Source organism: Sinohyriopsis cumingii, chromosome 11 (genome assembly GCF_028554795.1).
Source record: "Sinohyriopsis cumingii isolate HCF-2022 chromosome 11, ASM2855479v2, whole genome shotgun sequence".
NCBI classification, from domain to species: domain Eukaryota; kingdom Metazoa; phylum Mollusca; class Bivalvia; order Unionida; family Unionidae; genus Sinohyriopsis; species Sinohyriopsis cumingii.
Window position 1 is genome coordinate 48,762,641 of NC_142971.1, and position 12,780 is coordinate 48,775,420.

Genomic DNA, 12,780 nt, shown 5'->3' on the forward strand with positions numbered 1-12,780 from the left:
CGAAAGAAGCCTTGATTCTATTTTTATGAATCAATATGATTGAGTTACACTGTTTCCTTACGCTTTATAATCCATTTCTAAATTCTTCATAAATCTGCATAAAATACCAGAAAACTCTAAACTGTCTTTGATTTATGGACCTCTTGCTACAGAATAAAAATTAGTAGTAATTTGAAATGCATTTTTTTTCCATGTATCAATGTTGTAGTACAGCCACCATCAAAAGCTTTAATTTTCCAAAGAATGTGACAGGCAGTTGAAGGAAAAAATAAAGCTAAATATATTGACTAAAATGATAGCAAGACAAATGAAACAAAAAGTCTAAGTAGCCCTGAGCTCTCCTGATAAAATCTGAATAACAGCAAGACAAGTCAGCCAAGAAATCAGAGTCAGGAGGTTGCTTTATGCAAAAATGTCTTTCAGTGCTGCTAATCAGATGTTTCAAGATTTGGCGTTATTTGTATCTTTATCCATATCTGAGAGCACATCAGCATCCTATGTCCAATATTAAAGATGTTATATGCCAAGATACTTTCTGTCAACGTTGGTTACATTCTTTTGAGCAGCTTTCTAGAAATAAAATAGCTTAAATGTTCTTTGTTTTAGTAACAGCTGATTAACATCTATTGCACAAATCTAAAAGCTTTTCAAGTCATTCTGCTTTCTGTCAAATTTGGTTATACTCTGAGAAAATGTTGGTTCAAATTCTTCTGATTTCAGTAAAAGTGGTCATATTTCATGGCAGATTGGTACCATTTTTTTATTCAACTCAAAACTCTGGACTAAAGTAGACTATTCATCCAATGTGCCCCAGTTCTAGTCATTGTTTATTGCAAGAAAACAATTAAAGGTTGCTTTTCATAAATATGTAATAACAGCAGTCATTTTTATGCCAAATTGACATATCCTATATGAATATGAAGAGGCTTCCATTAAAATTTGATCAAATTCTGTGGAGTATTTTTGAGAACCTGTTACATATATGTGTTTCTACTTTTTGGTATAATGGCCACATTGGCTGATGGATCAGCAATATTTATATAAATCTGAAAACTATTCATAAAAGAATGCTTTTAATTTGGTCAGATTCTTAATTTTTGAAAATAATTCTTTAAAAGATTTTCAATTTTTGTAGTAATGGCATTGTTTTGGGTACAAATGTGTCCTTGATGCCAAGTTGCTCCTTCAAATCTGTTAAAATTCTGTGGAGTATTATATCAGAAGTAACAAAATGTTTTTCTGTTTTAAGTGCTGGTGACCATATTCATTGCAGGCTCAGCATCACCTGAAGAAACTGACAAGAACTTTATGTCAGCATGCTTTTTGCAATTTACAAATTCCTGGGGTTTGGGCTGAGACAATGAATTCCCAGTCAAGGGTTTATATTATTTGATCCCCACGAGGCTTGCCTGAGTGGGGAGACATAATATAAACCCGCAACTGGGATTTCCTTGTTTCAGTCCAAACCCAACGTAGATTATTTTTCTCACCCAATATTTTCCTTTAAAGTAAAAATAATTCTGCACTAGCACTCACGTCCAATGTTTACATGCAGTGCAATAATATAAATATGTTAATGAGGGCTGTGGTGTGACCGTTGCATCCGAAGTACACAGTTTATACGTGTGAGCAAAGAGAATAACAATATAAAACATCGTATAATAATGAGGTTTTATCACATTTAATATATGGATGTTATATGAAATTGACAATAAATAATTAATATTTATTACAAAAAACTGTTTTATTTTCATCAGTTCCAATTTTCAAAAAGTTATATTGTAAATAATAAAACAATATTGGCCACTCAGCGCTCCTGTAATGAAGAGTAACATCTTTCTTTAGATTGTTCATGGGTAATTAAAGGTCTGTGTCACAATCGTATATAATAATATAACTATTCTTTTCTTCTTCGGAGGTGAAACTGTGTGTGGCATACTTGTATTGTCCTTAATATTGATTGTAAAATTATCCCCCGTGTATAATAGAAACTCCAAAAATGGAGTGGATAACCATGTGCTAAACTTTCAAGTTCACGGATTCTTTAAACATTTATTTTTCTGTCCTGGAAATATGGCAAGTGCTACAGTGAAATTTGCTTATGGATTAATGTGCTGATGGATAAATTATTCCTTCTGGCTGGTAAGTGTATTATTTGTCATTAACTATTGTAGGTATATTTTTTATTAAACCGGGGCACAGTGGAGATGCTTAACAAAATTAGAAAAAAACAGATTTTATATAACACTTTTCTGGCTGTTACTAATTTTTCCATATTTGTTAAGAGAGTAAGTGTATTGGTATATGGTATCTTTGCATGGATAAGTGTTTTCTGTGATATTGTTCATTTCACATAGCACTGAGAATTTTATCCTATCTGTAGCACCGTTATTTTCACGTCAGCATCATTAAATGTAGCTAACAGTATATAATTTGTTTCACATGAAGTATTTAAAACTAGTTAGGTCTTTAGCTACATTTAATGATGCTAATTTAAAAATGTATTGAGCTAGGCCTGCATATAGAATAAAACTGACCATGCTGTGTGGAACGAACAATACCAAAAAGCTCAACATCATATGTGTTTGTGTTCTCAAAGATGGATTTAACTTAAGTTACTATGTTTTTGTTATATATTTGTTGTTGTTGTTTTATTTTAGTACAACTACGTCAGGGACAGCAGAAGACAACAAGGGTTTCTTTTCTTTTTAAAGTAGTTCTCAGCACATGGACACCTTGACTGAGATGACTGGTCTGAGATAACTAGACTGAGACAAGAAAAAGTAAGGTTAGCAAAACAAGTAGATTTCTCTGTTGCATGGGTGAGAAATATATATATATATATATATATATATATATATATATATATATATACACACATATATCTATACATACAATCAATTTATAGTATCATTACTTTCCAACAAAAATATGGATTTGATGTGAATTCAAAATTATTTGTGGGCTTCATATTTTCATGGATTTTATAGTTGCTACAAACCATGATCAAGTGATGTCAACATAACAGTACTCCTCTAATTTAGTGATGTCTATGTAATAGGACCCTTTCTCTAATCCAATGATGTCAATTTAAAAGTACCCTTTCTCTAATCCAATGATGTCAATTTAAAAGTACCCTTTCTCTAATCCAATGATGTCAATGTAATAGCCCTCCTTCTCCAATCCAATGATGTCAATGTAATAGGACCCTTTCTCTAATCCAATGATGTCTATGTAATAGGACCCATTCTCTAATCCAATGATGTCAATGTAATATGACCCTTTCTCTAATCCAATGATGTCTATGTAATAGGACCCTTTCTCAAATCCAATGATGTCTATGTAATATGACCCTTTATCTAATCCAATGATGTCTATGTAATAGGACCCCTTCTCTAATCCAATGATGTCAATTTAAAAGGACAACTTCTCTTATCCAATAATGTCAATGTAATAGGCCTCCTTCTCCAATCCAATCCAATGATGTTAGTGTAATAGGACCCCTTCTCTAATCCAATGATGTCTATGTAATAGGACCCTTTCTCTAATCCAATAATGTCAATTTAAAAGTACCCTTTCTCTAATCCAATGATGTCAATGTAATAGGACCCTTTCTCCAATCCAGTGATGTCAATGTAATAGGACCCTTTCTCTAATCCAATGATGTCTATTTAAAATTACCCTTTCTCTAATCCAATGATGTCTATTTAAAATTACCCTTTCTCTAATCCAATGATGTCTATTTAAAATTACCCTTTCTCTAATCCAATGATGTCAATTTAAAAGGACTCCTTCTCTAATCCAGTGATGTTTATGTAATAGGACCCTTTCTCTAATCCAATGATGTCAATTTAAAAGACAACTTCTCTTATCCAATAATGTCAGTGTAATAGGCCTCCTTCTCCAATCCAATGATGTCAATGTAATAGGACCCTTTCTCTAATCCAATGATGTCAATTTAAAAGTACCCTTTCTCTAATCCAGTAATGTCAGTGTAATAGGCCACCTTCTCCAATCCAATGATGTCAATGTAATAGGACCCTGTCTCTAATCCAATAATGTCAATTTAAAAGTACCCTTTCTCTAATCCAATGATGTCAATGTAATAGGCCACCTTCTCCAATCCAATGATGTCAATGTAATAGGCCACCTTCTCCAATCCAATGATGTCAGTCTAATAGAACCTGTTCTCCAATCTAATGATGTCTATGTAATAGGACCCTTTCTCTAATCCAATAATGTCAATTTAAAAGTACCCTTTCTCTAATCCAATGATGTCAATGTAATAGGACCCTTTCTCCAATCCAATAATGTCAATTTAAAAGTACCCTTTCTCTAATCCAATGATGTCAATGTAATAGGCCACCTTCTCCAATCCAATGATGTCAATGTAATAGGCCACCTTCTCCAATCCAATGATGTCAATGTAATAGGCCACCTTCTCCAATCCAATAATGTCAATTTAAAAGGACCCCTTCTCCAATCCAATGATGTCAATGTAATAGGCCACCTTCTCCAATCCAATGATGTCAGTCTAATAGAACCCCTTCTCCAATCCAGTGATGTTATTGTAAGAGGACACCTTCTCTAATCCAATGGTTAGATTTGCATAACTTAAAAATTTTCAATTAGTCTACCCCCTTTTTCTGATACAAAAGGCGTAATTAATGTGGTAACTCCACAAGGCCAGCTTTTAATTAAGTGCAACAATACAACAAATACTTACACAAATTAGGTATCAAAACACCATTGGCATTTAATTAGGTTCTCAAAGAAATGCTCGTGGACATAGCTTTTACAGTAGATTGACATATTTCAGGTTTGAATACAGCAGGTCACATTGTATTTATGATCATTACACTTGAGCCAAACTAAAAGATATAACAAAACACATTTCATTTGATAAAAATGTATTTAATTGGCATTTATTAAAATGTTGCCTCAAGTAGGCATTAGTGACAATTTCATTAAATTTCTATGCATACTGTTATTTACAGTGTACCTAGAATGTTGTATGGAATGAAATTTTAAGAAAATACATGATTTCTTATTAAAAGTTGATAATTTCAGTATGTTGATTCAAATTTTCAGGTCATATCAACTGTTTTCGATGATAAAAAGAGCGATATATAAAGGTTTTAGTTACCAATTTTGATCATGATTTTCTTCATGTTCCACAAACAGAGGTCAAATTTTTTGTACTTTCTAGTTTTACAAAATTGGATCCATGACTGAGCCCATGTTATAAGTGGGTTTGCGTGTTATCAGGAAGCAAGTTATCAAGGGAGTGGTGTATATACACAAATTTACTGTGCTTTCTCTATTTCACCTAATTTAGATAACAATATACAAGAATTCACTGTGTTTTCTCTGTTTTGCCCAACTTGAATATAAATTTACACAAACAAATTCACTCTGCTTTCTCAGTTGTACCTAACTTGGATACAGTATATCCCTATAACTATGACTTGTATTTCATGTAAATTTTATAGTAATACATGTAACATGTTATCTCATTTACAGTTCATACAAAACATACATGTAGAAAAATGAAACAAACATAGAACTACTCAATTTCATCTGGAAATTTCTTTACAGGTCATCTTGTGCTTTGAACAGAGGATTATCAAAGTTAATGTTTCTTGCAGGGATTGAGGATGTTGATGGCTCATTCTCATCTCCATGCAGACTGGCAATGGACTCATTGTCAGAATCCTATATAAAAAAAAGAAAGAGAATCATTGTAACTGACCACTCAATTTTTATGTATAAATATTTTTAAAGGCATTCAGTAAGATGATTAAATTCAAAAACATTTAATTCATGTTGTCAAGAGAGCATGAGAGAAAAGGTACACATATTGTCAATGAGCAACTTGTGAAAAGTTACAATTATCCTGAATAAGGCACGGTGACTGTGATGCCTCCCAACATGGCTGAGGGATGTAGAATTGGCTCAATGCATCCTCCCACATGCCTAAGTGGTAACCAGTGTGCAGTGTAGCTGCAGTGTTCCAGACACATAACCAAAGAGGCGCAGTTTTGAATCCTACCAAAGGATCAGCCTTTATTGACTATCATTTTACATCCTTGGTATTGTATGTTAACTGCTTCAGTACTATATAGCCAACTTGTGTTGCTGTGTCATGAAGCACCAAAAAAAGAAAAAAGTATTGGGACAGGAGAAGCATCGTGCCTCTTTTTGTGTACAATGATACATGCACACAAAAAATATAACCTTTCTTTGTGTCTCAGCAAACAAACCATACAACTCTTTAAGACTTCAACTTGCACGTGAAGGACAAAACTGAAAATTTGAAAAAATGTACTGTGGTTTATTATATAAAATGTAATGACTGTGAGAAAGATCACATCAGAGAAACAGACAGAGTGTTAGAAATGAGGATTATGGAATGCATCAGTAAAGAGTCATCAGTCATACATAAACATTGTAGCAATATGGCACATTCCATCACCCCCAATCAAATCAAGGTGAGAACATCAGAGGACAATATATGTAAAAGGAAGGTGAATCAGACAGCGGAGGCAGACAATAAACAGGGATGAGGAGCTTGAATTACCACCCATCTACACCAGTCTCTTCTGATCACAAGACCATTATAAGTCACATGATCAACATTAGTTGCTGAGAAGGAAGTGTGATATTGCAGAAAATGTCTAATGTTTAAGATATTTATGCTCTGATCATGGGAAATTACTCATGACTGTCATTCAAAAATGTGTTGGATTACGTCATTGTGGTACATCAATACATTCAAAACTACTGTAATTCATTCAGAACATTCCATACTTTGGACTTGTGATAGGACATTTAGAATTATTTGGAATATAATTTAAAACACTGTTAAGTTCCTCTTAAATTTTCACATTGTAACTTTCTGATATATTGTTTAAGACCATAGAGTCGTAACAGCATTTACCCAGTAGTAACAATAAGAATTTCAAGACAGACATATTGGATGCACAAATGGAACTAATTTCATTTAGGACCAACTACCATATATACTCGCATATAAGCCGAATAATTTAGAGAAGAAAAAAAAGGCCTGGAAGGGGGGGGGGGGTGACTTATCTGCGGGCCAATGTCTTAACTTTTGACAGTTTTTAGATTTTTTTGTTGACTACTGTAACGGATGTAAATCTTGTGATACAAAGCAATAATTTTTCCCATGTCCTAAGACATATGCATGTAAAGAAAAAGTAACTTTTGGTGACCCGACAACAACTATTAAACTGTTATAAAGTACTATGATTAATCTTGTTATTATTTTTCATGTGCATATTTTCTGATTTCTCCAACACAAAGTTAAATAAAGGTAAATACAGACTTCATAATTCGCTGGCCTTTTCAGTTTACCAGGGAGACCATTCTGAACTATAATGTACAGTACTTAAATCCTTACTTATTCCCAAACATATTAGATGCAGATTTTGATTTATTCATTGTTTCAACCAAATTGCTTTCTTCTAGATTAACATTTCAGCCAGTCCTTAATAGCTGTTTCATTTACATTGAATCACATGCTCACGAGTTACTCATTTTCAATGATATAAGTGATCCTACAACTTGAGGTAATATTTTTAGAAAGGTAAGCATGTTTAATTGTACAAGGCACATAACCATCATAATTTACATATTCACGAAGAGTGGTAATAATAAAGCCTAAATTCTCATATAGATCAACTAAGTTCAACATCAATCAATTTTAGTTTTGTATTTTAGCTGAGCAAACTTACCTTTCCACACAATGGAAAGCTTGATGTTTTGGCGTCTCCTATGTTGATAGTCAGCAAATTTGTCTTTCATTTTGCGACAGCAGTACAGGCCAGTTAATCATTAAAACCTTGAAACTGGCTTGTGATAAGAGGGAATCTGGACCAGTAACTATACCAGTACAAAGGTACCAAAATTTCCAGCCTCCTGGTACCATACATGAGGCAGCTATTTTTCCCTCTTTGTATGTCTGACCTTATTCCCTTACTGTCAACTCGTAAAGCATTTAGTATTGTTTATTATAAAACATGTATTCTGAATTAGTTTTTTGAGGACATATTTGCTGTGTGGTATGTATTTTCATTCCTTCTTTTAACTTAACATTGGTGTTCACCCGTGTAAGTTTCTTTCATGGGAATGGCACTATAGCATATGGAGTTACAGTATTTGCAGTGATCATTATTGGGATTGAAATTAGTTGTGGACGATTTTATTGTTGTGGTTTTTTCTTTCTTTCTGGTTTATATTTTTATTTTTGTATTATTGTAGAGGTAAAAAAAAATTAATTAATTTACATGAATTATGTTTAAGGTTAACATTCTATTTAGTGAAGAAGCGAATTCTTTATAGTACAGTAATTATTTCATCACAACAATAATTCACATGTGTTACAACAGAATATGTAGGACTTTCCTTATTTAGAAGAAATGAAAATCAAAGACATAATGTAATAATCGGGAGTTCTCTGCAAAAAATTGGAAGATTATGAAATCAGGAGGTTGGTGTTGAGCGACCCCGAATATTAGGAGTTTTTATTCTCTCCCGGTGTGAAAGTTGACAGGTATTATGTAAGGTTGCTTACATCAATGCAAACTACAACTCAGCTTTTACAGTACTGTATTAGCATAATTTTTGAAGCATTATTTCCAAACCTTTGTTACTGTATTTTGGAGATATTAAAGTTTAGTGCAATAGTGCCCATGATTCGACTCCAACAGATGTACCTAATTCAGAGATTAAACAAACCTACAATGTACATGCAGTGATGCCATTATGTAAATAAGTTCAGTAGCCTAATTGCGAGCATTGAATCAAACCGTATTGTTTGTTCATTGTGTTGTCAAACTGGGATTATATTTTAAGGTATTTACAATTTTAAAGCAGAGTAAAAACGTAATTACTGGTGCTTTGATATAAAATGTCCAACGCAATAATGCATAAATGAACAATAATTAAGTCAAAAGGTCGAGGTAGTGTTACAGCATGGGCGATTGCTAAATTCTTGTCATTTTTGATCAAATTTTACACAAATCTAAATTAGGCAGAAACCATAAAAAAAAAACAGAAAATTAAATTACTTTATACCATTTCTTTATAATAATCATGCATGCTAACCTTGAGATAAGTATACATGCATTGTTCTAAATATAAGTTTGCCCTAATAAATGCATCTAGAACTTACCTCATGCATCATCTGATGTTTAGGTCAGCTTAATCATGGGTCATGCATTTATTAGTATTTATTCCTGTTCAGTTTGGGGTTCAGCTTATACATGAATGGGCTTATACGTGAGTATATATGGTAGGTATTAAAAGTCTTCTGGCAAAACCTTCATGTTGATATAATGCAAGATGTTGATATGACCAGATATCTAATGATATGACCAGATATCTAAGAGGTGCAGCCATAACAAGAATAAGAAGTACTCAGTCATCTATAAACTCCTGTGTGATTTGTGGATATGACCGCATTGGAAAACTACTAGAAATCTGAAGACAATATTTATCCACCGACAGAGAATCCCTGACAGCAGTTTGTAAAAATTGCAAAGAACCAGGACAAACTATTTTGTGGGATAATATCAGAGTAAATTAAGAGAAAGCTATTGAAATCATGGAGGGGGCAGCCAGTGTTGAAACAAGATTCTGGATTGGAACTTCTGCCATTGTACAAAGGGTTTTGTCATGTGGTCAACATTTAGTTGAACACGTGACTCCAGTCTATCAGTCATTCCTCAGATGAAGACCTTGTGATAAGTTTGAAAACTAAGGAATCATAACCTATTATGCTATAGAAAGGTTATCTATTCTTAGTTTCACTGACTGAAAATGGCTGTAGCAGATAACAATATTCATCCTAGAAATCATAAGAAGTATTTTAGCAAAAACCCAAGTTGATAAAACCGGCCATTCAGAGCAAAGGCAATAAAAAGATTCTCAAGATAGCAGCAGTGTCACTCATATTTGCTGTGCAAGTGGGTTAATTTTCATTTAGGATCAACTAAATATAATGGATGTATTCTGGTGAAAACTCCATGTCAGTATGACTTTTGGTTCATGAGTTGCAATAATATTATATTCAAGAGGCTGCTGCAGTGGCCATACTGGACACCGGTACCATCTTCATTTAGGACTAACTAGCAATCATAAGAAGTTGTCTACTGAAAACCTTTTACCAATATGACTCTCTCTTCACAAGGTGTAGGAACAATAACATTTTCAAGATGGCTGCCATGGTGGCCATATTGTGCACCAGATCACTACCCTTTCATTTAACACCAATAAGACATCAGCAGCCATTTAGTGAAAATACCCTTTTGATATGACAATTCATTCAGGAGGGGTAGTGATAATAATTTCAATATGGCCACTATATGGCAGCCACATATGAAATTAGATCAGCATAAACCTCACATCTACTGGTGACTTTCCATTCAGAAGGAGTAGAAATAAAACAATTTTCATACATGGCTGCCATGGTGGCCATACAGAATGCAAGATTGGCATCATTTTTATTTAGGACTAATTGGATATCATAAGAAGTCATTTAGCGAAAACCCCATGTTGATATGGTCATTCAGTGAAAACCCCATGTTATGGTCATTCAGTGGAAACCCCATGTTGATATGGTCATTCAGTGAAAACTCCCATGTTGATATGGTCATTCAGTGAAAACCCCATGTTGATATGGTCATTCAGTGGAAACCCAATGTTGATATGGTCATTCAGTGGAAACCCCATGTTGATATGTCATTCAGTGAAAACCCCATGTTATGGTCATTCAGTGGAAACCCCATGTTGATATGGTCATTCAGTGAAAACCCCATGTTGATATGGTCATTCAGTGAAAACCCCATGTTGATATGGTCATTCAGTGAAAACCCCATGTTGATATGGTCATTCAGTGAAAACCCCATGTTATGGTCATTCAGTGAAAACCCCATGTTGATATGGTCATTCAGTGAAAACCCCATGTTGATATGGTCATTCAGTGAAAACCCCATGTTGATATGGTCATTCAGTGAAAACCCCATGTTGATATGGTCATTCAGTGAAAACCCCATGTTGATATGGTCATTCAGTGAAAACTCCATGTTGATATGGTCATTCAGCGGAAACCCCATGTTGATATGGTCATTCAGTGAAAACCCCATGTTGATATGGTCATTCAGTGAAAACCCCATGTTGATATGGTCATTCAGTGAAAACCCCATGTTGATATGGTCATTCAGTGGAAACCCCATGTTGATATGGTCATTCAGTGAAAACCCCCATGTTGATATGGTCATTCAGTGAAAACCCCATGTTGATATGGTCATTCAGTGAAAACCCCATGTTGATATGGTCATTCAGTGAAAACCCCATATTGATATGGTCATTCAGTGAAAACCCCATGTTGATATGGTCATTCAGTGAAAACCCCATGTTGATATGGTCATTCAGTGGAAACCCCATGTTGATATGGTCATTCAGTGAAAACCTCATGTTGATATGGTCATTCAGTGAAAACCCCATGTTGATATGGTCATTCAGTGAAAACCCCATGTTATGGTCATTCAGTGGAAACCCCAATGTTGATATGGTCATTCAGTGAAAACCCCATGTTGATATGGTCATTCAGTGAAAACCCCATGTTGATATGGTCATTCAGTGAAAACCCCAATGTTGATATGGTCATTCAGTGAAAACCCCATGTTGATATGGTCATTCAGTGAAAACCCCATGTTGATATGGTCATTCAGTGAAAACCCCATGTTGATATGGTCATTCAGTGAAAACCCCATGTTATGGTCATTCAGTGGAAACCCCATGTTGATATGGTCATTCAGTGAAAACCCCATGTTGATATGGTCATTCAGTGGAAACCCCATGTTGATATGGTCATTCAGTGAAAACTCCCATGTTGATATGGTCATTCAGTGGAAACCCCATGTTGATATGGTCATTCAGTGAAAACCCCCTGTTGATATGGTCATTCAGTGGAAACCCCATGTTGATATGGTCATTCAGTGGAAACCCCATGTTGATATGGTCATTCAGTGGAAACCCCATGTTGATATGGTCATTCAGTGAAAACCCCCATGTTGATATGGTCATTCAGTGAAAACCCCATGTTGATATGGTCATTCAGTGAAAACTCCCATGTTGATATGGTCATTCAGTGAAAACCCCATGTTGATATGGTCATTCAGTGAAAACCCCATGTTGATATGGTCATTCAGTGAAAACCCCATGTTATGGTCATTCAGTGGAAACCCCATGTTGATATGGTCATTCAGTGGAAACCCCATGTTGATATGGTCATTCAGTGGAAACCCCATGTTGATATGGTCATTCAGTGAAAACCCCATGTTGATATGGTCATTCAGTGGAAATCCCATGTTGATATGGTCATTCAGTGAAAACTCCCATGTTGATATGGTCATTCAGTGAAAACCCCATGTTGATATGGTCATTTAGTGAAAACCCCATGTTGATATGGTCATTCAGTGAAAACCCCATGTTATGGTCATTCAGTGGAAACCCCATGTTGATATGGTCATTCAGTGAAAACCCCATGTGATATGGTCATTCAGTGAAAACCCCATGTTGATATGGTCATTCAGTGAAAACCCCATGTTGATATGGTCATTCAGTGGAAACCCCATGTTGATATGGTCATTCAGTGGAAACCCCATGTTGATATGGTCATTCAGTGAAAACCCCATGTTGATATGGTCATTCAGTGAAAACCCCATGTTGATATGGTCATTCAGTGGAAACCCC

The 12,780-nt window shown here is 34.7% G+C and overlaps 1 protein-coding gene across 1 annotated transcript in view; it reads right to left on the reverse strand.

Annotated features, from left to right (window-relative positions):
* Positions 1–4,893: 4,893 nt before the first annotated feature.
* LOC149788414 (stabilin-2-like) overlaps positions 4,894–12,780 on the reverse strand; it is a 495,609-nt gene continuing 487,722 nt past the window's right edge. Inside the window, exon 38 of the mRNA XM_089974375.1 lies at positions 4,894–5,715. Coding sequence (XP_089830501.1) covers positions 5,593–5,715 — 123 coding nt within the window. The 3' untranslated portion in view covers positions 4,894–5,592. The remainder of the gene's footprint in view (positions 5,716–12,780) is intronic.